At 46.0% G+C, this 19,920-nt stretch overlaps 1 protein-coding gene across 3 annotated transcripts in view; it reads right to left on the bottom strand.

Moving 5' to 3' along the window:
- UBE3C (ubiquitin protein ligase E3C) overlaps positions 1–19,520 on the bottom strand; it is a 76,957-nt gene extending 57,437 nt beyond the window's left edge. For all 3 annotated transcript variants that reach the window (XM_066234542.1, XM_066234543.1, XM_066234544.1), the window contains exons 1-8: positions 19,113–19,520; positions 9,661–9,714; positions 8,316–8,390; positions 7,704–7,850; positions 3,670–3,785; positions 1,698–1,855; positions 870–1,023; positions 277–482 (exon numbers count right to left, since the gene is read on the bottom strand). In XM_066234542.1, coding sequence (XP_066090639.1) covers positions 277–482; positions 870–1,023; positions 1,698–1,855; positions 3,670–3,785; positions 7,704–7,850; positions 8,316–8,390; positions 9,661–9,714; positions 19,113–19,178 — 976 coding nt within the window. In that variant the 5' untranslated portion in view covers positions 19,179–19,520. The remainder of the gene's footprint in view (positions 1–276; positions 483–869; positions 1,024–1,697; positions 1,856–3,669; positions 3,786–7,703; positions 7,851–8,315; positions 8,391–9,660; positions 9,715–19,112) is intronic.
- Between the last annotated feature and the right edge of the window lie 400 nt (positions 19,521–19,920).

Here is a 19,920-nt window from a genome sequence, read left to right as displayed (position 1 = left end):
TAATTCTAGAACAGTACCCAACACGAGAGCCATGCCTACACGCACACCAGTTCTCCTGCTTGATGCGGACATGCAGACATTCCCACTAGCCCGTGTGGCTGTAGAACAAGTGCGAGAAGCAGAGGTCTGAGCTGTGACCAGCACCTTCCCAGGGACACTACCCTGGACACAGAGTTGCAGCCACACAGACATGACACGCCCTGCGCTGCATCCCCTGACCTGTCTGCAGCACCCCCACACGGGGGGTCTGGTACAACAGTTGGGACAGGTTCATACCCAGGTAGTTCTCTCCCATGGTTAAAACGAAGTAGAAGAGCCAGGGCGCGGCCCTATGGGTCTCCACCGACAGCAGTGCCTCCAGAAAGGGCTCAAAAGGGAATGCAGTCTGGGCGTCCGCCAGTGCGGGAAGGACAAAGTGGAAAACCTGGTCCGTGAAGGGGGCCGCCAAACACTCCTCTGTGAAGGCTGCGAACACCTGCTGCCTGGAGAGGGACATGGCACGCTGGTCAAGCAGAGCACTCGTGATCCAAATGAACTTCCAAACTAGCCTTCTCAATTAACCAAAGCTAAGTATTCAGTATCAACTGGACCACCCAGGAGTGAACTGCCATTGTGTCTCCCCTAATAAGATGCTCCCCCGTCTCTGTACCTTTGACACCTGCCAGAAAGCAGGAAAACAGCCCAGTCCTCTGATTACACCTCTGTACCAGGGCACAGGCCAGAAAGCTCACGTTTCCTCAAACTGAACCACACTAATAAAGTAAAAATTTGACTTTCAAGTCCATTACTCAAGATAGCATCCTGGGTCAAAGTTATTGTTAGATACAGATCCTGTGAAATTACCAAGAAAAAAAAAATCCCATCCTTACCTGGCACCTTCTGGACAGGAGTTGTAAGTAAAGTGCAATGGTTTTAAAACATTCTCTAGCAAAGTACTTGCCATAGGAACTCTAGATAAATCAGAATATTCAATACTTGATGGAAGCTTGCTGTTAATTAACAAATAGAGAGATCTATAATACCCTAAAAAAATAAAAAAAACATAATTTAAAATTTGGTACCTTTTCTCATAATGAAGAAAAACATGTCAGTTTTTAAACGCTTATTAAAAAACTCTTATTGGTCCGAATTTAAGTGAATTCTTTAACTTTTAATTCAACTTTTTACGAAGCAAACTTTACAGACAAATACATAAGTAGCCCGACAAGGTGCATGAACTCTCTGTACACATCAGCCAGTGTCAACAACCCACCACAGAGAACCACTGACCCCCACGCAGCTGGACGCAAACCCTGGACAACACCATCTCTGTGCCATCAGGACAGGACTGCGTGTTTCACAATCTCTCCGATGGGCCCTCACAGGAAGGTCATGTGCTAGGTAATGTGGTCCTCCTAAGAAGGCTGTCGGTGTGTAAAAGTTTTACCAGTGGGTTAGGAAGAGATTCAAATAAACTAGGTATCTTCTTCTTCTCTGTGAACTAAGGTGACAACTCAACTGCTCTCAGTGAGACAGGTCCCAGCTAGTACATCTCCTGCCCCCTGCAACGCAGACACTGCCTCAACTGCGCACGCCGCTTCTGTGCCTGGTCACACTGGATGCTCAGAGTGTGCAAGCTGCACCTCGCATCCTGGTCCACGTCACCACCCCCTTGGCCAGCTCGAGCTCAGCCCAACTCTGACCCACCCACCACTTACCATTTTGAATCATGTAGTGCAAAACTTGTTCAATTACTGACACCACATAGCTAGCATCTTGTAAAACAGGCAAGTAAGTGTTCTCGGATGAAAACACCTCAAGCATTCTCATTGGAAGTGCAACATTCAAACTGTCGTCATTACAGTTCTGCAGTAACCTGTGAAAACAAGCAAAAAAAAAGTATTCACATACTTACTGGAGAGCACATATCACCCAGTTCCCTTAAATCACAGTCATTCATTATGCTAACTGTGTGAGCCACTCTGTTCTTATACCGAAAATCTCTGAAAACATGCCCAACTCAGACAGGTAAGAAAACAAAAGAACTATGCAGGGTTGTATGGAAAAGGAAGTACTCAGAGACCAGAGGTGGCCACAGGCTTAAAGTGTCTGCCGTCTAGGCATTTACATAAAATGTCTGCCGACTCCTCTAGCCCAGTGATTTTATACCTGCTTCAACTCATGGTACACATGAACTAGTTACTAAAATTCTGCAGCACACCAAAAAATAAAATAAATAAAATACTTTTTTTTGCTGACTTGACCAAAAAAATAGGTATAATTTGGAGTGGCTATTGTGTTGGCTGCTGTCATTTTTGATGTGACAATCTAAGGGAAAAAGAGGTCAGTACCCCTAAGTAGTCAGGCATTGCATGTTTCAAAAATTCTTGCAGCACACCAATTGAAAATTACTGCTATAGGTACATACAATATATTTTTCTTCTTTTATAATTTTTTTTTCAGATTTTTATTTATTCGTTTTTAGAGGGACAGAGAGAGAAAGGAGGGAGGAGCAGGAAGCATCAACTCCCATATGTGCCTTGACCAGGCAAGTCTGGGGTTTCGAACCGGCGACCTCAGCGTTCCAGGTCGACGCTTTATCCACTGCGTCACCATAGGCCAGGCTACAATATATTTTTCTTTTTCTTTTTTTTTTTTAATTTTGTTTTGGTTTAAAAAAATTTTTTTTTATTTATTCATTTTAGAGAGGAGGGGGGAGAGAGGGAGAGAGAGAGAGAGAGAGAGAGAGAGAGAGAGAGAGAGAGAGGAGAGACAGAGAGAGAGAAGGGGGGAGGAGCTGGAAGCATCAACTCCCATATGTGCCTTGACCAGGCAAGCCCAGGGTTTCGAACCGGCGACCTCAACATTTCCAGGTCGACACTTTACCCACTGCACCACCACAGGTCAGGCTACAATATATTTTTCAAAGTAAAAGTTTCCCCAAAAAACACAAGGTGTTAGGAAGAAATGGGAATTCCTGGGATCTGGGATCCTCTGGGTTCTCTCTCTTCTATCAGGCTCTCTACTTTGGACAAGCTACATATTTTGGAAAAGTCAGTTAATAAGGACAAGGTTTGACAGCAATTCTAAATAAACTTTACTATATGCAGCTTTTGGAAAATTAAGTGAAATCATATTGAAGGCTCAGAATCATTAGAAAAGTTTGCTGCTGTACAGACACAGCAGTTGTTAAAAAATGATAAAATCTGCTGTTTCATTCAGCACTATAGCTCCCATCACTTAAGTGTGCTACTTTGTAGACTGAAAATCCAAGGAAGTCATGGAAGTGACATATCAAGGCCATACACAGGTCGTACTGAGAGGCTGATGGAAGGCCAACTTTACAGGGCCCGTGTTTCGGCAGAGACCCTGGGCAAAGGGAACCGTTCTCTCAGCAGGAGGCCTCTCCCCTGGCCAGTCGATTCTCCAGGAACTGGGAATTGGCTACCTCACACCATTATCCTAGGGTACACTTGAGAGTAAGTCTTGCCTAGATGGTGTTTATACCTACATTTTAATTTCTACAGGGCAGGTTCACCAGGAGTGAAAGTTGTAACACACAGAATACACCATGGTATCAGAAACACACAACAAACCCCACTGTTGCAGAAAACAAAACAGACGGTGTTTACCCAGCCATTCAATGTGATCACCATGCTTACACATGTTCCCTACCACGACAGGACTTACCTGCAACAGAGGCTCATCAGCCTCTTGATCTGAAACAAGCATGTGAGTCTGTCGGATCCGTCCAGCTGCTGGACAAACAGCGAGCTGTGCTTAATCAGGTTCTGGTATATCCATATCTGCAAGAACAAAGCACACAGGTCACAGCTCTCACCCACACAGCGAGCCAGACTTCCTCAGTGGGAAATAGACACGTCACAAACACAAACCCTGTGGGTCAGGGTTACTGAGCAGGATGCAGACACTGTTGACTGTCCACCTAAAAATGGCATCTGGGCATTAAGCTACGTTACTACATTTATTACTAAAACAAAGTACACTTAAAACTCAGGTATCTGAAACAGAAAGAGTTCATCTGCAAAATCAGCAATCCCTAATAAAATGCGGGAGAAATCAACAGTGTTATTCCTAGCCACACGGCATCTGCTTCTCCTCTTCCCTTTTCCTTCCTCTGTGTCTCTAGCGTCTCTTCCTGTTGCGCACTCCACTTCCCTAACTCTGTGAAATTCTGGTAGGAAAGGCACTCAGATGGCCCCACTGTTACCAGGAGAAAGAAGTTCAGGTATGTAGCATTTGAGGTGATGGATGTGTTTATTTAGGTGGGAAGAACCCTCTGACAGTGTTTATGGACATAAAATCACCACAGAGTACGCTTTAAGTATCTTATGATTTTGTAAACTGTACCTCAACACAGCTGGGGAAAAAAAAGTTCAAGTGTATGTTCAGGGGCCAGACTCCCCATTCCCTGGACAGGATGGCTAGCAAGTGAGTTTAGCAAGTATCAGACAGATTTCCGTCTACCTTGCATCCAGGGGGCCTACTAGGATGGATGCAGCTGCCACAATGATTCTGAAAACTCAATAACCAACAAGCAATCTCTTCTACTTTATTTGTAAAAATGTTATTGGTTCCTAAGACCTATTCAGAACCTGTTAAAATTAAGATAGCCTCTTAAATGCATCTAGTTATAAATGGGCCATATAACCTTTCTTTAGAGTATGCAAAAGTGTTCTGCATACCTAATTAAAGTGTGTCTTCAGTTGGGTGGAAGTAACTGTGACCCACTCCAAATATTAACCTGCCTACACACAAGCTCTCTTCCTGAGGTGTCCGTACTATCATGTTCATATTTCCTCAGGAACTAGTATGATACACTTATTACTCTACCTGACATGTAATACATTCTGAAATGTGTACTATCTACTAACAAATAAAAATAAAACATTCAGTAACTAAACATTGTAAAAGGCTAAAGGGCAATGTTAGGAAATATAAGAATAAGGTTAGGAATATGTTAATCAAGCAGTGATATTTCAAGTTGTCTATGAAACTAAACAAAAACCTACAGCAGTATGACACTTTCCTTGAACATCTCTGGACTGGACTTGGTGTTCACAACCGAGACAAACGCACCAATACCTACCAGAGAGTTGCAGTTCCATGACAGTAAACATCTGGCTTGCCTTTCTGCTATTTACTAACTGCAGGCAAATTTTAAAGACTTTCCTCCTTAAAAAACAAAAACAAAAAACTTTCCTCATATTCATCCCTTCTCAGGGACAAGAATGAGGATATATGCACCAACAGAACAAGGGGTCAAACCGAGAAAGTAGAACAGGACCTGGGGAAGGGGCACCCGACATGGCAGCCAATCAAGAGGCCTTCCCAAGAGAACAGCTTGGGGGGTGCCACTTGGGGAGCAGAGGCGGAAGGCCTGGCATTTCTAGTCATGGGGACTACATGGAAGCACTCTACAGTACCAGTGGAAGGAGACTTTACCAAGTGATCCCAAGAAAACTAAACAACAACGAAGCCACTATCAACTCCGGAATAATTCAAAAACACTGTACACACAAAAAAAATATTCACAACATACCATTTCAGCAGAGGTCACATGTAAGGTCATTAAGATAAACAGAGGAGGAGGTGAGGACAGGGAAGCTATGCTTAGTTCTGCACAGAGCCTCTCAGAGGAGCTACCAGAAGTGGCACCACACTTCTCCCCTTAGGTGGAAATGAGGGAACCTATGATTTACTTATTGTGCTTGCATTTTGTTTGTAAATTCAACATTCAAGTTCACTTTTGTCATATTAACCAGGTTTGCTGGCTTTAATTCTCTTTAGGGTTTCAGACTCTGCACACGAGCATTTGCCTTGTGTTTGATTAAGGTCTGGAGTTCACGTGCGTTCCTCCCCCAGCTCCCCAGCTGTGGCTGCAGAGGCAGGATCGTGCAGCTGCAACCAGGGGAGCCCCACAGGAGGGCTGCTAGGCCTTGTTTGTACCTGGAGATGGCAGAGGCCGTCCTCCAAGGTACAGTGCCCTGGGAGACGACCAGCTGACAGCCTCCTGCGCCTGCCTGCCTGTGCACATGGTGACCCTGCGGGCCTCAGGATCCGAGTACACAAGCAGGGACGAACTCTCCCAGCAAGAAAGCAGATGATCGCTGTCATACTTCTCTTTTTTTTTTCGATTTTCTTTTTCTTTTTTACAGAGAGAGAGAGAGAGAGTCAGAGAGAGGGATAGATAGGGACAAACAGGAATGGAGATGAGAAGCATCATTAGCTTTTCGTTACGACACCTTAGTTGTTTATTGATTGCTTTCTTTTTTTTTTAATTTTTGCAAGGATTCTTATTTTATTTATTTATTTATTCATTTTTTTAGAGAGGAGAGGGAGAGACAGAGGAGAGACAGAGAGAGAGAAGGGGGGGGAAGAGCTAGAAGCATCAACTTCCATATGTGCCTTGACCAGGCAAGCCCAGGGTTTCGAACCGGCGACCTCAGCATTTCCAGGTTGACGCTTTATCCACTACGCCACCACAGGTCAGGCCATTGATTGCTTTCTCATATGTGCCTTGACCATGGGCCTTCAGCAGACCAAGTAACCCCTTGCTTGAGCCAGCAATCTTAGGTCCAAGCTGGTGAGCTTTGCTCAAGCCAGATGAGCCCACGCTCAAGCTGGCGACCTCGGGGTCTTGAACCTGGGTCCTCCGCATCCCAGTCCGACGCTCTATCCACTGCACCACCGCCTGGTCAGGCTGTTGTACTTTTCTGATGCTGCTTCTCCTAAACTTCAGACGGTCTGGAAAGAGCCGGCACTCAGGAAGTCCTAGGCATGAGGAAGCCGCTGGCACTTCCTCTCTTGATCAGCTCCAGTTCGTGGAGAGTTCCTCCCTAGTTCCCTCGGGAAGCAATGCTGCACCTGAGGCCAATAAGCAGTATGGTATTCCTCTGGCCTCCAAACCGATTACCCATCGGCGCGTCTGAATATGTTCCCCATCACTCACACACTGCTCCTCATCACTGATGTCAAAAGCTACAAAGTTCAATATTTTGGATGTTTTAAGAAAAAGAGCCTATAATTTAGGAATATACACTCAAGTATTTACAGATGACAGCTGCAGTATTTAGGATTTGCTGCACAGTCTCTGAAGGCACGGATGTGGAAGCTCTGTGTGAAACCAGGTGTTGATGGCTGTCATTTGTGCTTGGTGAATGACTCAACATATTATTCCACTTCCCCACAATAAAAAACAAACAAATCTATTGAAGACCTGCACCATTTTTTTTTCTTGTGACAGAGACAGAGAGAGGGACAGACAGACTGGAAGGGAGAGAGATGAGAAGCATCAATTCTTTGTTGTGACCCCTTAGTTTTTCATTGATTGCTTTCTCATATGTGCCCTGACCGGGGGGCTATAGCAGACCGAGTGACCCCTTGATCGAGCCAGCGACCTTGGGTCCAAGCTGGTGAGCCTTGCTCAAACCAGATGAGCCCGTGCTCAAACTGGCGACTTCGGGTTTTAACCTGGGTCCTCCATGTCCCAGTCCGATGCTCTAGCCACTGTGTCACCGCCTGGTCAGGCAACCTGCACCAATTTTTAAGAGGTAAAACACATCACCACAAAGATGACCAACTCCAGCTGGCTGAAGCAAAGCTCACGAAGGGGAGGGAGACATTGGAGGGGTTACCTGATGGTGTTTTTAAAAGCTAGAAATTATTCAACATGGGTAAGTGAAAATCCAGTTGACACTCACCAAACGTTTGGAGTCTTCATTCTGTTTGTAAAAGAACAGAAGCCGCCTCACCAGCAGGGTCAGGGTGGGACCATTAGCAATGGAAAAAGTGCCACCGGACTGTGACAGGTTCACACAGCGATCAAATGCACTTCTTTGGATGGAATACTGAAAACAAAGGATGCATAAATCAGTCCATGGGTGCAACTGGCACGGCCGCAGTGTCCGTGCCCTGTTCCACAGGAGTGGGGACACTGACAATCAGGGTGCCATTACTGGATCAGTGGCAGGTTAAATAAAACCCAAACACCTGGAATATAACAGCAGCCTCAGCACCCACCAGGACAGTCCCCCACCATGTCCTCCCATTTAGACCTTTAGCTCAAGCTGGCCTGTTTGTATTTTATTATTATTAAAAAAATACAACAACTCCCCTACCTTTAAGTCTTTTAAGTAAATCTAAGTGAATAAAATTAGTTATAGGGGAAACGATATTATCAACATTAATGTTCACTAAACAGGTATAGAAAAATACATTCAAAATGGATTCCACTCCTAAGAATCCAAGGCAAGTATTTAAGATAAGCTCTCACATGCCTTTCCAACTCTTTCTCGGTTTATAATCAGACTCACTTGCTGCTTTCTGTCTCGATAGCCTCGGATAAATGACTGGATAATTATTGCATTTTTCAGTCTTCGCCTTTCTTCCTGAATAGAGGAAAGAGGTAACAATCAATCAGAATCAGTGAAAATGACATTTATTTAGTAAAGACTTAAAAAATTACAGTTATATAACTCACATACCACAGCCTTCACTCTTTTAAGTGTGCATCACCAATTTCTAACATACAAATTTATGCAACCACCACTATCTAATTTTAGCACACTTTTACCACCCAATTCCCTAAAACCCCATGTACCCAGTAGTAGTCCTCCTGGTCCCCACCCTCCGCCCCCACTCCCATGCCCCTGGCAACCACTGGAATGTTCTGTCTGTATGGAACTGCCTATTCATGGCCACTTCATTTAATGGAATCATGGAAGACGTGGCCTTTTATGTTTGGCTTTGTTCACTGTGCACAACGGTTTTAAAGTTTACCCATACTTCATCACATATTGGTACATTAGTCCTTTTGATGGACGATTAATATCCATTGTGCGCATGCCACACATCCGGTTTATCCATTTACCAGCTGATGGACAACTGCATTGGTCCCACTTGGGGCTACTATGAACAATGCTCTGATGGACACTTATGAACAAGTTCTGGCATGGACAAGTAACATGCATTTCTCTTGGGTGAATATAGGAGGGAAATTAATTATCATCCGAGGAACTGCCAGACTATTTTCCAAAATGGCTCCACTATTTTATAATTTCACCAACAAAGTAAGACTTTTTTAAAAAGTTTTTGTTGTACATCTATTTTTGAATCACATTCCCATTTCAAAGCAGAAAACTCCCAATTTTTATTAACTTGACACTGTCTTCAGTGACCTAACAAAAATATGCATTCTTTATCATCATTCAAAACATTGCAGGTACCACATCTGAAAGCCTACTATATGTCAGCCCCAAGAGAGAGACTTCACATGCATCTGCAATAATCTTCCAGGTGAGTATTGCTCTTGTTTTAAAGATGCAGAAACTGAGATTTCCATAAAGATTAAATAAAGCTGAAAAATTAGGAGTCAGAATTCAAACTTGGGTGGGTCACTAAAAACTGTACTCTGTCTCACACAGCAACTCCACACCTTCTGCAAATGTCATCTGCTCTGCCAACTACCCTTTTCATCCATCTTTTCTACACTGGGTTCAGAGTAACTGCCTTATTGTTCCTAAAGCTCAATGTATAAATACACATAAATATACATATCACACTTAACACACATATCTATGTATAAAACAGTAAAATCAGGAATTATTTAAATGATACGGAGAAATGCTGATCTATAGATTACGACAGCACTGTTTTTACCTCTCTCTTTCTTCTTTCTTCCTGAGTACGATGTAAAAGAGAAGCCTTTTCTTCCTAAACACAAAAAGATGCAAAAATTACATAATGTTCTGACCCAAAAAGGATCTCAAAGATCATCCCATCACACTAGCTGGTTTAGTGAGAAATTGGAGGCACAAGAGGTTAAATGGTTTGTGAAATCACACATCGAATTAAAGTTAGTACTCCAGTAGTTTTCTAAGAATGAAACCTGATTTCTGTACACACAGTGTGAGTTCAAGTGAAACGGGAGATGTGAACAAGAGCGGTCTTTGTATAAATGCCTCTATCTTGCTTGTGATATTATACTAATTTTGCAAAATATAGTCCCCAGGGGAAATTAGGCCACATGAACAGGGATCTCTGTGTATTACTTCTAACAGCTGCACAGAAGTCTGTAATTATCTCAATAAAAATTTCAGTGAAAATCTTTTTCTTTATTCATATCAAAATTTTGCTTTTTGTTATCAAATTAAAATTTTTTTCAAAAAAAGTTTTTGGCCCTGGCCGGTTGGCTCAGCGGTAGAGCGTCGGCCTGGCAAGCGGGGGACCCGGGTTCGATTCCCGGCCAGGGCACATAGGAGAAGCGCCCATTTGCTTCTCCACCCCCCCTCCTTCCTCTCTGTCTCTCTCTTCCCCTCCCGCAGCCAAGGCTCCATTGGAGCAAAGATGGCCCGGGCCCTGGGGATGGCTCCTTGGCCTCTGCCCCAGGCGCTAGAGTGGCTCTGGTCTCCGCAGAGCGACGCCCCGGAGGGGCAGAGCATCGCCCCCTGGTGGGCAGAGCGTGGCCCCTGGTGGGCGTGCCGGGTGGATCCCAGTCGGGCGCATGTGGGAGTCTGTCTGACTGTCTCTCCCCGTTTCCAGCTTCAGAAAAATACAAAAAAAAAAAAAAAAAGTTTTAATCATAAGTAGAACTAAATTTTGAATAAAGTGATTTGGTATTCTTATAGAAAGGACTAAATAATAAATGAGAAAGTTAAACATTTCAAATACTTTACTTAATATTTGTTAAACTGACTTTTAAAATTTATATGAATGTTAAACAAAGAAAATTTGCAAATTGATCCCATGAGTTCCCTCATCCCTGTATCTTTTACCCAACCCCCTCCATAACTGGAGTACCACTAACACTGGTCCAGCATTTCTAGCCACAATGCAGACTTTGTTAGAGATTCACCCAATCTCCCACTGATGACTTTTACCTGTTTCAGGATTCCATCCAAGATCCTCTCTGATTTCATTACTATTTCTCCTTAATCCGTACCAATCTATAATTGGCCACTTCATTTAATGGAATCACAGAAGACTTGTGGCCTTTTATCTTTCATATCCCTCCACCTTTATCTTTCATATCTTGAACTCTATCCCTTAGTTTGGGTTTTTCTGTATTTTCTTACAATGAGAATGAGATAATGCAATAATGACAGTACTGCATTTTAATCACAGAGTAAAATATCTATTTGTGTCTCCAGTTATGCAATCAAATACATAAACAAGAGAAGAAAAACCTCTTTCTCACAGAATTTACTTAGTTAATGAATGTAGAATAAAGAAGAAAACATCACCAAACACCACAGTAATAAACAGCAGGCAAGACCTACTGCCTTGTGGCAAAGCTAGCAGGCCAGAGTCTGAGGAAAAAAAGAGTGGCCTGACCACCAAGTATCTCCCTCAGGACATGTACTAACTCAGGGAAACACAGTGGGAACCCTGCAGACACCAATCAGGGACCAGGCAAATCTGGCAGGGCCACTTGATAGACGCAAAAGATACAAAACTTTTGTGTCCATTTTGACAAAAGGCTCTTTTTTAAGTTAAATATATCCATCTCAAAAGGAAACTTTATATCACTTACTACACTAAATGGAGAAACTGTAACACTGACAAAATAGAAGATACTCCTGAAAATAAACACAATGCAAACAAAAGTGCTGTTACATTTTTAATTAACTAAAAAGTAAAAACACTGATTACAATAAAAACCTAATACATTTATTCCTGCAAAGCCCTATCTAAAACTAAGTTCCTTAAAGGAAAGGACTATGAGGTGCTATTTAAGGTTTTAGAGGAAAACATAATTGTTTTAAAAAATTTTTATTATTGACAGAGAATACTAACTTACATGTTTATCAGTTCAGGCAATGGTATTTAATGCCCTTCTCTGACAAAAATGGATTCTGGTAATGAACTGTTAACCAAAACACTGTGATTTTTTGGTTCAACAAACTTTTGTTTCAAGAAAGCATCCAGGGTCCAACTTTTCGAATACGTCCTTTTATTGAGTGATATTCTCATAGTAACTCAGGACAGGTTGTAAGGTGAAGACTGAGCATACAGCTACTGATCTAACACTGTAGAGGACAATTTGGAAATATCTATTAAAATTCAAATGTACATAGCTTTTGACCTAGCGCTTCCAGAAATTTAACCTACACATATTATAGGCACATTACAGGATATGCACTGCAGTGTTTTGGTTTTTTTGTTTTTTGTTTTTTTTACAGAGGCAGAGATAGACAGGGACAGACAGACAGGAATGGAGAGAGATGAGAAGCATCAATCATCAGTTTCTCGTTGCGCGTTGCAACTTCTTAGTTGTTCATTGATTGCTTTCTCACATGTGCCTTGACCGCGGGCCTTCAGCAGACCGAGTAACCCCCTGCTGGAGCCAGCGACCTTGGGTCTAAGCTGGTGAACTCTTTGCTCAAGCCAGATGAGCCCGCGCTCAAGCTGGCGACCTCGGGGTCTCGAACCTGGGTCCTTCCACATCCCAATCCGACGCTCTATCCACTGCGCCACCACCTGGTCAGGCCGCAGTGTTTTTTAAATTAGCAAAAAACAAATCATCTGAGTGGCTATCAAAGACATAGCAGCTAAGTAAGCTATGGGACATTCAATACACGAACTGTCACACAGCTCTGTACAAGAACGCAGCAGACAAACGTGTGCGGGTCTGCAACTACCCCCAGGGGGTCTCATGGGGGGGGGAGAAGGAAGGAGAGCGGAAGCTTGGTCACCAAGTCCTACTGCGTGTTTAAGCAAGGGGAGTGTGCACCTCAATGATTCCCTATGCAGAAAACAGCTCTGCAAGGACAGGTAAGAACCCGGTGACAGAGCAGAAGGATCAGCAGTTGGGGGATGGGAGTGGGTGAAAGGCAGGTAGACTTTTATTATTGTACCTGAATCTCTATTTTTTACTGCTTATATTTTTCCCATATACATCCCATGTATTTATACTTTCTCATTTTAGAAAAACAAACAAAGCTATATGAAAATAAAATTTAATAAAAAATAAAATAAAATAAAATTTAACAATAGCTCAATATAATAAAGAATAATTTCTCAATTAAGTGGCTGGGAGCAAAAGAACAATAGGTGCCAGCCAAAAACACCTTCAGATTTGGATTCTTAACAAGTTTTTGGTTCTAATTTATTATACTTGTACTTGAAAAACAGCCATTTACCTTTTAAATTCTACAGGCCTAGAAAGTTAGAGGTTCCTAGTAGCAGTTAGAGACCACTTTCAAAAAGCACACCAGTCAAATATTTTTGGATGATGACTCAACCTATTGTTTTCACAGCACCACATCACCATGTCACTTTTGAGGCTAATCTCTGACCTCCACAGCTGTGGCTCTAAACCCATTCATCAATATGTAAAAACAGTAAATAACAGCAAACTTTTCTATTCGATCTTTGAGCTTTAGGTACATCATCTTATCTCTTCTAAAAACTAAATATGACCAAACGTCACAAATACCATTAACAGAGACGTTTTGAAATGGGGGGGGGGGACTTTCTTCGTGTAAATAACAAAATGAAGTTTTTAAAAAAGTAAGTCATATATAATTTAAATTAGACTTCAATAACCATCAGAATACAAAAAATTATGGTAAATAAAAAAACACCACCACGAGTATTTGTCCAAGTATTTTTATATAACACGACAGTTTCCGTAACAATCAAATGCTCAAATTGACTGCTAGCCATTTATTAAAACAAAAACCAAAAAAACTTTAGCATGTTTATGGATATCTTGATTTTAAAAAAAGCTATGAAGTTTCCAGTTTCATCTATTTGGGTTATTTTCATTAGCAATTTCCTCCACTTACCAATGGAAACAGAACGATCAGTTTTGCATCTGTTTCAAGTTAGTATTTCCCACTCTTAAGCACTGACATGATAGTACTAATTTCTACACAAGTGGAAGGATATTCAAGTGAAACACTTCTCTTTGAGTTAATTAAAACGGGAGTGCAGGGGTGAGAGGAGGATGTATAGGTAAACGGCAGAGGACACTCAGGGCAACAAACTGCTCCGCATGATACTTAACAGTGGGTACCGACTCCTTATCCATCAATCAAAACCAAACTGGTTCATCAGCTACAGCAAATGAATCATACTAATAATGCAAGATGCTAACAACAGAGAAATGTGAGGTGGAGGGAAAAGGGGACAATGAAACTGTCCCTCTGCTTGACTTTCTGTAAACCTAAAAAGCTCTTAAAAAATCTATTCATTTTTTTAAAAAAGCAATGGATAAACATTAAAGAAATATTAATTCTACTCCCACTTTCACCTCAACTACCTATGGAAAGTTGGAAATGAAATTTATTTTCCTTCCTATCTATAAACTCTTCTGTACCCACATCCATTTCTTTCCTTTAAATCACAAAATATTTCCCTCTTCTGCTCACCATTCTTCCCACTGTTGCCTCCGCCAGGACCCTGAGAGCGTGCAATCTTTCCTCCTCTAAACTCGCTCATTTCTTCCACCCCCGAAAACAAAAACGTTCCTTAGACCCAGAGTGCAATCTTCTTCCGGTCCTCTTCAATGACTTCCTGTTCGCCCTACCAGTTCCAGTTGCCCTGCAATACACCCCATCAGTCATCAAGTCTTCTTATTGGTTAGCACAGGGGTCCCCAAACTGCAGCCCCCTGAGGCCATTTATCCGGCCCCTCCGCACTTCCGGAAGGGGCACTTCTTTCATTGGTGGTCAGCACAGCATCCACATCCTGTGCTCCTGGAGTACTTACTGTATGTGGTGGCGTCACAAAGTGCAATGTCGCTCACCTACAGTACTACTCCCGGTGATGCGGGACACATGCGTCACGGCTCCGGAAGCACGTCATATCACTTGTTACGACCAGCAGTGACAAATATGGAACCAGAAATTGACCATCTCAGCCAAAAGCAGGCCCATAGTTCCCATTGAAATACTGGTCAGTTTGTTGATTTAAATTTACTTGTTCTTTATTTTAAATATTGTATTTGTTCTCGTTTTGTTTTTTTACTTTAAAATAAGATACGTGCAGTGTGCATAGGGATTTGTTCATAATTTTTTTTATAGTCCAGCCCTCCAACGGTCTGAGGGACAGTGAACTGGCCCCCTGTGTAAAAAGTTTGGGGACCCCTGGTTAGCATTTCCTCACTGCATCCCTGCAGCACTTGGCACTGTGATCACCTCCACCATCAACCCATGTGATTCTGTCCTAAGTATTCTCCTCACTTATTAAATGTTGCAATGTCCCACAAGTTCCACCTTGTCCTAAACTCTGTACCTTCTTCAAAGGTCTTCATTTTAAGTCACCCATCCGCTGATAAGTCCCAAATCTACATGTCTACCCCAGAGTTCTCCCTTGAATCTCACACATGCAGTCAATAGCCTGTTGGGACATCCCCACCTATGTCTAGCAACCACTCCCCCTCTTAGAGCATGAACCCCCCCTACTCCTCAGACTCAGCTCATCAGGTGGAAACCTGCCCAGGCTAATCCAATTCCCTCTGCTAGTAACTGGAATTGAGCTCCAACTGTCTCAGTTGGACACCTGAACTAAAAGGGCATACTCAGCCAAGACCATCTGCAGGTGAAAGGAGAAGGCCAGTCTGCAGACAGCCAAGAATGCAGGAGTTGCCCTGGCCGGTTGGCTCAGCGGTAGAGCGTCGGCCTGGCGTGCGGGGGACCCGGGTTCGATTCCCGGCCAGGGCACACAGGAGAAGCGCCCATTTGCTTCTCCACCCCCCCTTCCTCTCTGTCTCTCTCTTCCCCTCCCGCAGCCGAGGCTCCACTGGAGCAAAGATGGCCCGGGTGCTGGGGATGGCTCCTTGGCCTCTGCCCCAGGCGCTAGAGTGGCTCTGGTCGCGGCAGAGCGTCGCCCTCTGGTGGGCGTGCCGGGTGGATCCTGGTCGGGCGCATGCGTGACTGTCTCTCCCCATAAAGAATGCAGGAGATGACACAGCCCAGGGGGAGAGTAACTGCCTTGACTCTGATGACTTGCTGTCTGGTTATGTTTCCGTTCTTTCCTTTCTGTGAGATGCCACCTGTCCTTCCCATACACTTCTTTTTTTCTTCCTAAGGCAGTTTCAGTGGATTCCTAAACTTGTAATGAAATGATCCTGAAATATTCTTCTAATGCACAACCAAAGAAAGAAAAGGAAGTACTCCTAATGAACTGTGTCATGCCACCACGATGTATCTGGATTTCAGAAATGTTAAAAAATGAAAACCTGTGTAACTCAAAGTCCATGGAATCCACTATACCCTAACTTGGTGCACACCCTTCCACCCACTGGGATACCCTTCCTGTCCCTCACCTACCCCAATCCTACCAGTCCTCCAAGACTAAGCCCCAACTGCCCGGGCCAGGCAGCTCAGTTGACAGCATCATCCTGATACACCAAGATTGTAGGTTCAATCTCTAGTGAGAACACATACAAGAATCAACCAATGAATGCATAAGTGAGTGGAACACAAATCAATCTCCCCCCCTCTGAAATAAATAAATAAATAAAGACAAAGCATCAACTACACTAACTCTGCTCTTTCCTAGATCAATCCCAAGAGAAATCTAGATGTCATTATTACTCCCTATTATACTTTTTTTTAAAATTCAGTGAGAGGAAAGAAGGCAGAGACACTCCCGCATGCACCCCATCTGGGATCCACCCGGCATGCCCACTAGGGGGCGATGCTCTGCCCATCCAGGATGCTGCTCCATTGCTCGGCAACTGAGCTCTTCTTAGCACCTGAGGTGGAAGCCATGGAGACAGCCTCAGCACCCGGGACCAACTTGCTCCAATCAAGCCATGGCTGCAAGGGGGGCGGGGGGAAGAGAAGCAAGAGAAGAAGGGGTAAAGAAGCAGATGGGTGCTTCTCTAGTGTGCCCTGACCAGGAATCAGATTCAGTACATCCACATACCTGGCCGATGCTCTACCACTGAGCAAATTCACCAGGGCCTCTCTATTATAACTTAACCTTTAATTGTTTAAGTCTTATTTTCCCAAAAATATTATAACGAGGGCACAGACACTGCCAAAATTACAAGGACTGACAATACTAGGTGCTGGCAAGGAAGTAGAGGCACTGACACCCTCGGATCCTGCAGGCGTGCCCTGCTGGGAAAGAGGAGTGTGCCCCAGGGTGAAGCCCAGCAGACCTATACACTCATGACCATAGAAAAGAGTGGATCAACAGCAGTGTGTTCATACAACCCAGCACACCCAAATGGGCGGATCCCACCTCTAAGACAGAACACTGAGTGAGCCAAAGACTCCAGATCCAAATAAAGGACAAACCAAATGAGACTCCATTCACCTGACTTTCAACTTAGAAAGTTAATGTGTGCAATAGTGGTCAAACAGCATTTATCTCTGGGGAGGAGGGTGGCAGGGAAGGGGGCAGGCAGGAATCTAGAAAATCTGGGGAGAGCAGTGGCCACATGGCTGTGTTCACAGGTAAAATCCCTCAAGCTGAACCTACTGCACCCAGATTCTCACAGGAGGCCAGCACACCCATCCCCCAGCGCAGCAGTTACCTTCTCAGGTGACTGGCTCCCAGCTGAGGGTCAGCAGTGTGACACCCTCCTGTAAGGTCAATCTGAAGCCAATGACTGATAATACGGGGGTACGAGATGCCAGCCCCTTTGGTGGCTCAAGAAAGGACAGCTCTGTGACCAGCCTGGCTCCAGAGTCCTCAGTCCCCACCTAAGAAGGCCCCTTCCTCTCCTTCTCTCCTCCCCTCCTCAGGTCCACCCATACAAAGAGTGGTCAGGTTGTGACTCTGAGTGGTTTTAGGTCCATACCTCAGTAAAAACAAGGAAAAAAGGACAACTGTTTACATAGCTAAAAAGCAAGATATTCCATCTCCCCTTGAGATTCTGGTCAAAGACAGCTCCTGTCCTCAGAGCAGAGATGTCACCTGGTGTAAAACAAGGTCAGCCCCCTAGTGGGCATGCTAGGGCTCTACTGTCAGTGGTGCAGGTCCCGGGCCGCACACAAGCGAGGGACATGGATCCTAGCATGGGACCTACCACAGGCCTGCTGTATATGTGCAGTTACTCTAGTTTGTCCTCCCTTCTAAACAATCAGAAATGTAGCCAAGAGTCTAGAAGGGTAGTTCAGTTGGCTGGAGTTTCCTCCTAATACCCAAGGTTGTGGTCCCATCCCAGGTCAGGGCACGTACAAAAATCAACCAATAAATACAAAAATAAGTAAGACAAAAAAATGTTTCTCTCTCAAATCAATAAAAAGTTGTAAAAATCACAGGAGAAAAAATCCTGGGTTCTCCCCAGAAATATGTTTCCAGAGGCTCCTAAAGAAAAAACTGTTACAACCTTGGACTGAACATGCAACCAATCAGCTGCACTGCCTTAACTTCAGAGACTGTCGATACAGACGAACGCACCCTGTTTACTTCCTGCAACAGAAAGACCCCCCCCCCCCGCGCGCGCGCTAGCACCTGCCATAAGTCGAGTGTGACCACGTCTCACAGCTCGTGTCTAAAAAAGAAACATTGTGTCCTTCGGTCCGTAAACCGAGAAGGCTGTGTACCTCCCGTCTCGCTGCAAGGCCTAAGGGTGGCGAGCCGGCTTCGCCGCGACCGTGGCCCCCGCTGGACCTGCTCTGGGCAACCGGCCGGGACATAGCAGCCGCCAGAACGGTCCCCCCCGCACCTACTCGGCCCACAGGGCTCGGGACGCAGCAGCTGCCGGAACGCCCCCCACTGCACCTGCTCGAGCCACAGGAGCCGCCGGCATGGTCCCGTCGCACCTGCTCCGGCCCGGGGATGGGGACGCAGCAGCAGCCGGAACGATCCCCCCCCGCACCTGCTCGGGCCACGGGGACGAGGACGCAGCTGCCGCCGGCATGGTTCCCGCTGCACCTGCTCGGGCCACAGGGACGGGGACGCAGCAGCCGCTGGCACTGGTCCCCGCCGCACCTGCACGGGCCCCGGGGACCGGGACGCAGCAGCCGCCGGAACGATCCCCGCCGCACCTACTTGGGCCGCGGGGACAGGGATGCGGCAGCCGCCAGAACTATCCCCACCCGCACCTGCTCGGGCCGCGGGGACGGGGACGCAGCAGCCGCCAGAACGATCCCCGTCCGCACCCCGCTCCCGGAGGCCCCGACGCCGCGGACACAGGCCGCGCTTACCTTCCTGCTCGCGCCTCCGAGGGACACCTTGGGCCTCGTTTTGAAATCCCCTTCAAAGCTGAACATCTTTACAGCTTATCCCATCTGGGAGGGGCCCCGGGCCCTGAGCGCGGCGGGCGGCGGGGCTGGCCCCGGGGAGCGTCCCGGCGGAGGCGTCCCGGCAGGGAGGACGAGGCCGCGCCGGGCAGCGACCTCGAGCCCACCCTGGGGGCTCTGCCCGCCCGGGCCTGCCCTTGGGTGGCGGGGCGGCGACACTGGGCGGCGGCTCTTCCTCACCTCCCCCCTCATCCACGCCTCCCTACTGCTCCGGCCAGGGCCAAAGGAGCCGCAGGGAAGCGGACCCGCACTTGCGCCGGGAGCAGCCGCCGGGACAAAAGATGGCCGCCGGGCGCCGCCAGCGTGCGCGCGCTCGTCATCGACGCCGCGGCGCTTCTCCCGGCGCCCGGCCAGCGTGCGCGCACCCGCCACCGACGCCGCGGCGCTCCTCTCGGCGCCCCGCCAGCGTGCGCGCGCCCGCCACCGACGGCGCGTCGGAGCGTGGGAACGTGCTGCAGTGACCTGAGTCAGCGACCCAGGCGCTTAGGTGGGACCGGGGGTCGTGGGCGGGGCCGGGGGTCGTGGGCGGGGCCGGGGCGGGGCGACGGCGGTGGGCGAAGCTTGGGTCTCGTGCACCCGCGTCCCCGGAGTTGGGCTTGGCCGTGTCGGTTGCGCACTTCTATGGGAAGCGGGCTCAGAAGTCTCTGTAAAATGCCAAACCACCCACCTGGGAATAAAAGGATCAGATACAGTACTTAGTGCTTGTAGGGAG

The sequence above is a fragment of the Saccopteryx bilineata genome, chromosome 6, assembly GCF_036850765.1.
Source record: "Saccopteryx bilineata isolate mSacBil1 chromosome 6, mSacBil1_pri_phased_curated, whole genome shotgun sequence".
In the NCBI taxonomy this organism is placed as follows: domain Eukaryota; kingdom Metazoa; phylum Chordata; class Mammalia; order Chiroptera; family Emballonuridae; genus Saccopteryx; species Saccopteryx bilineata.
This window is presented reverse-complemented; position numbering and strand designations above follow the sequence as displayed.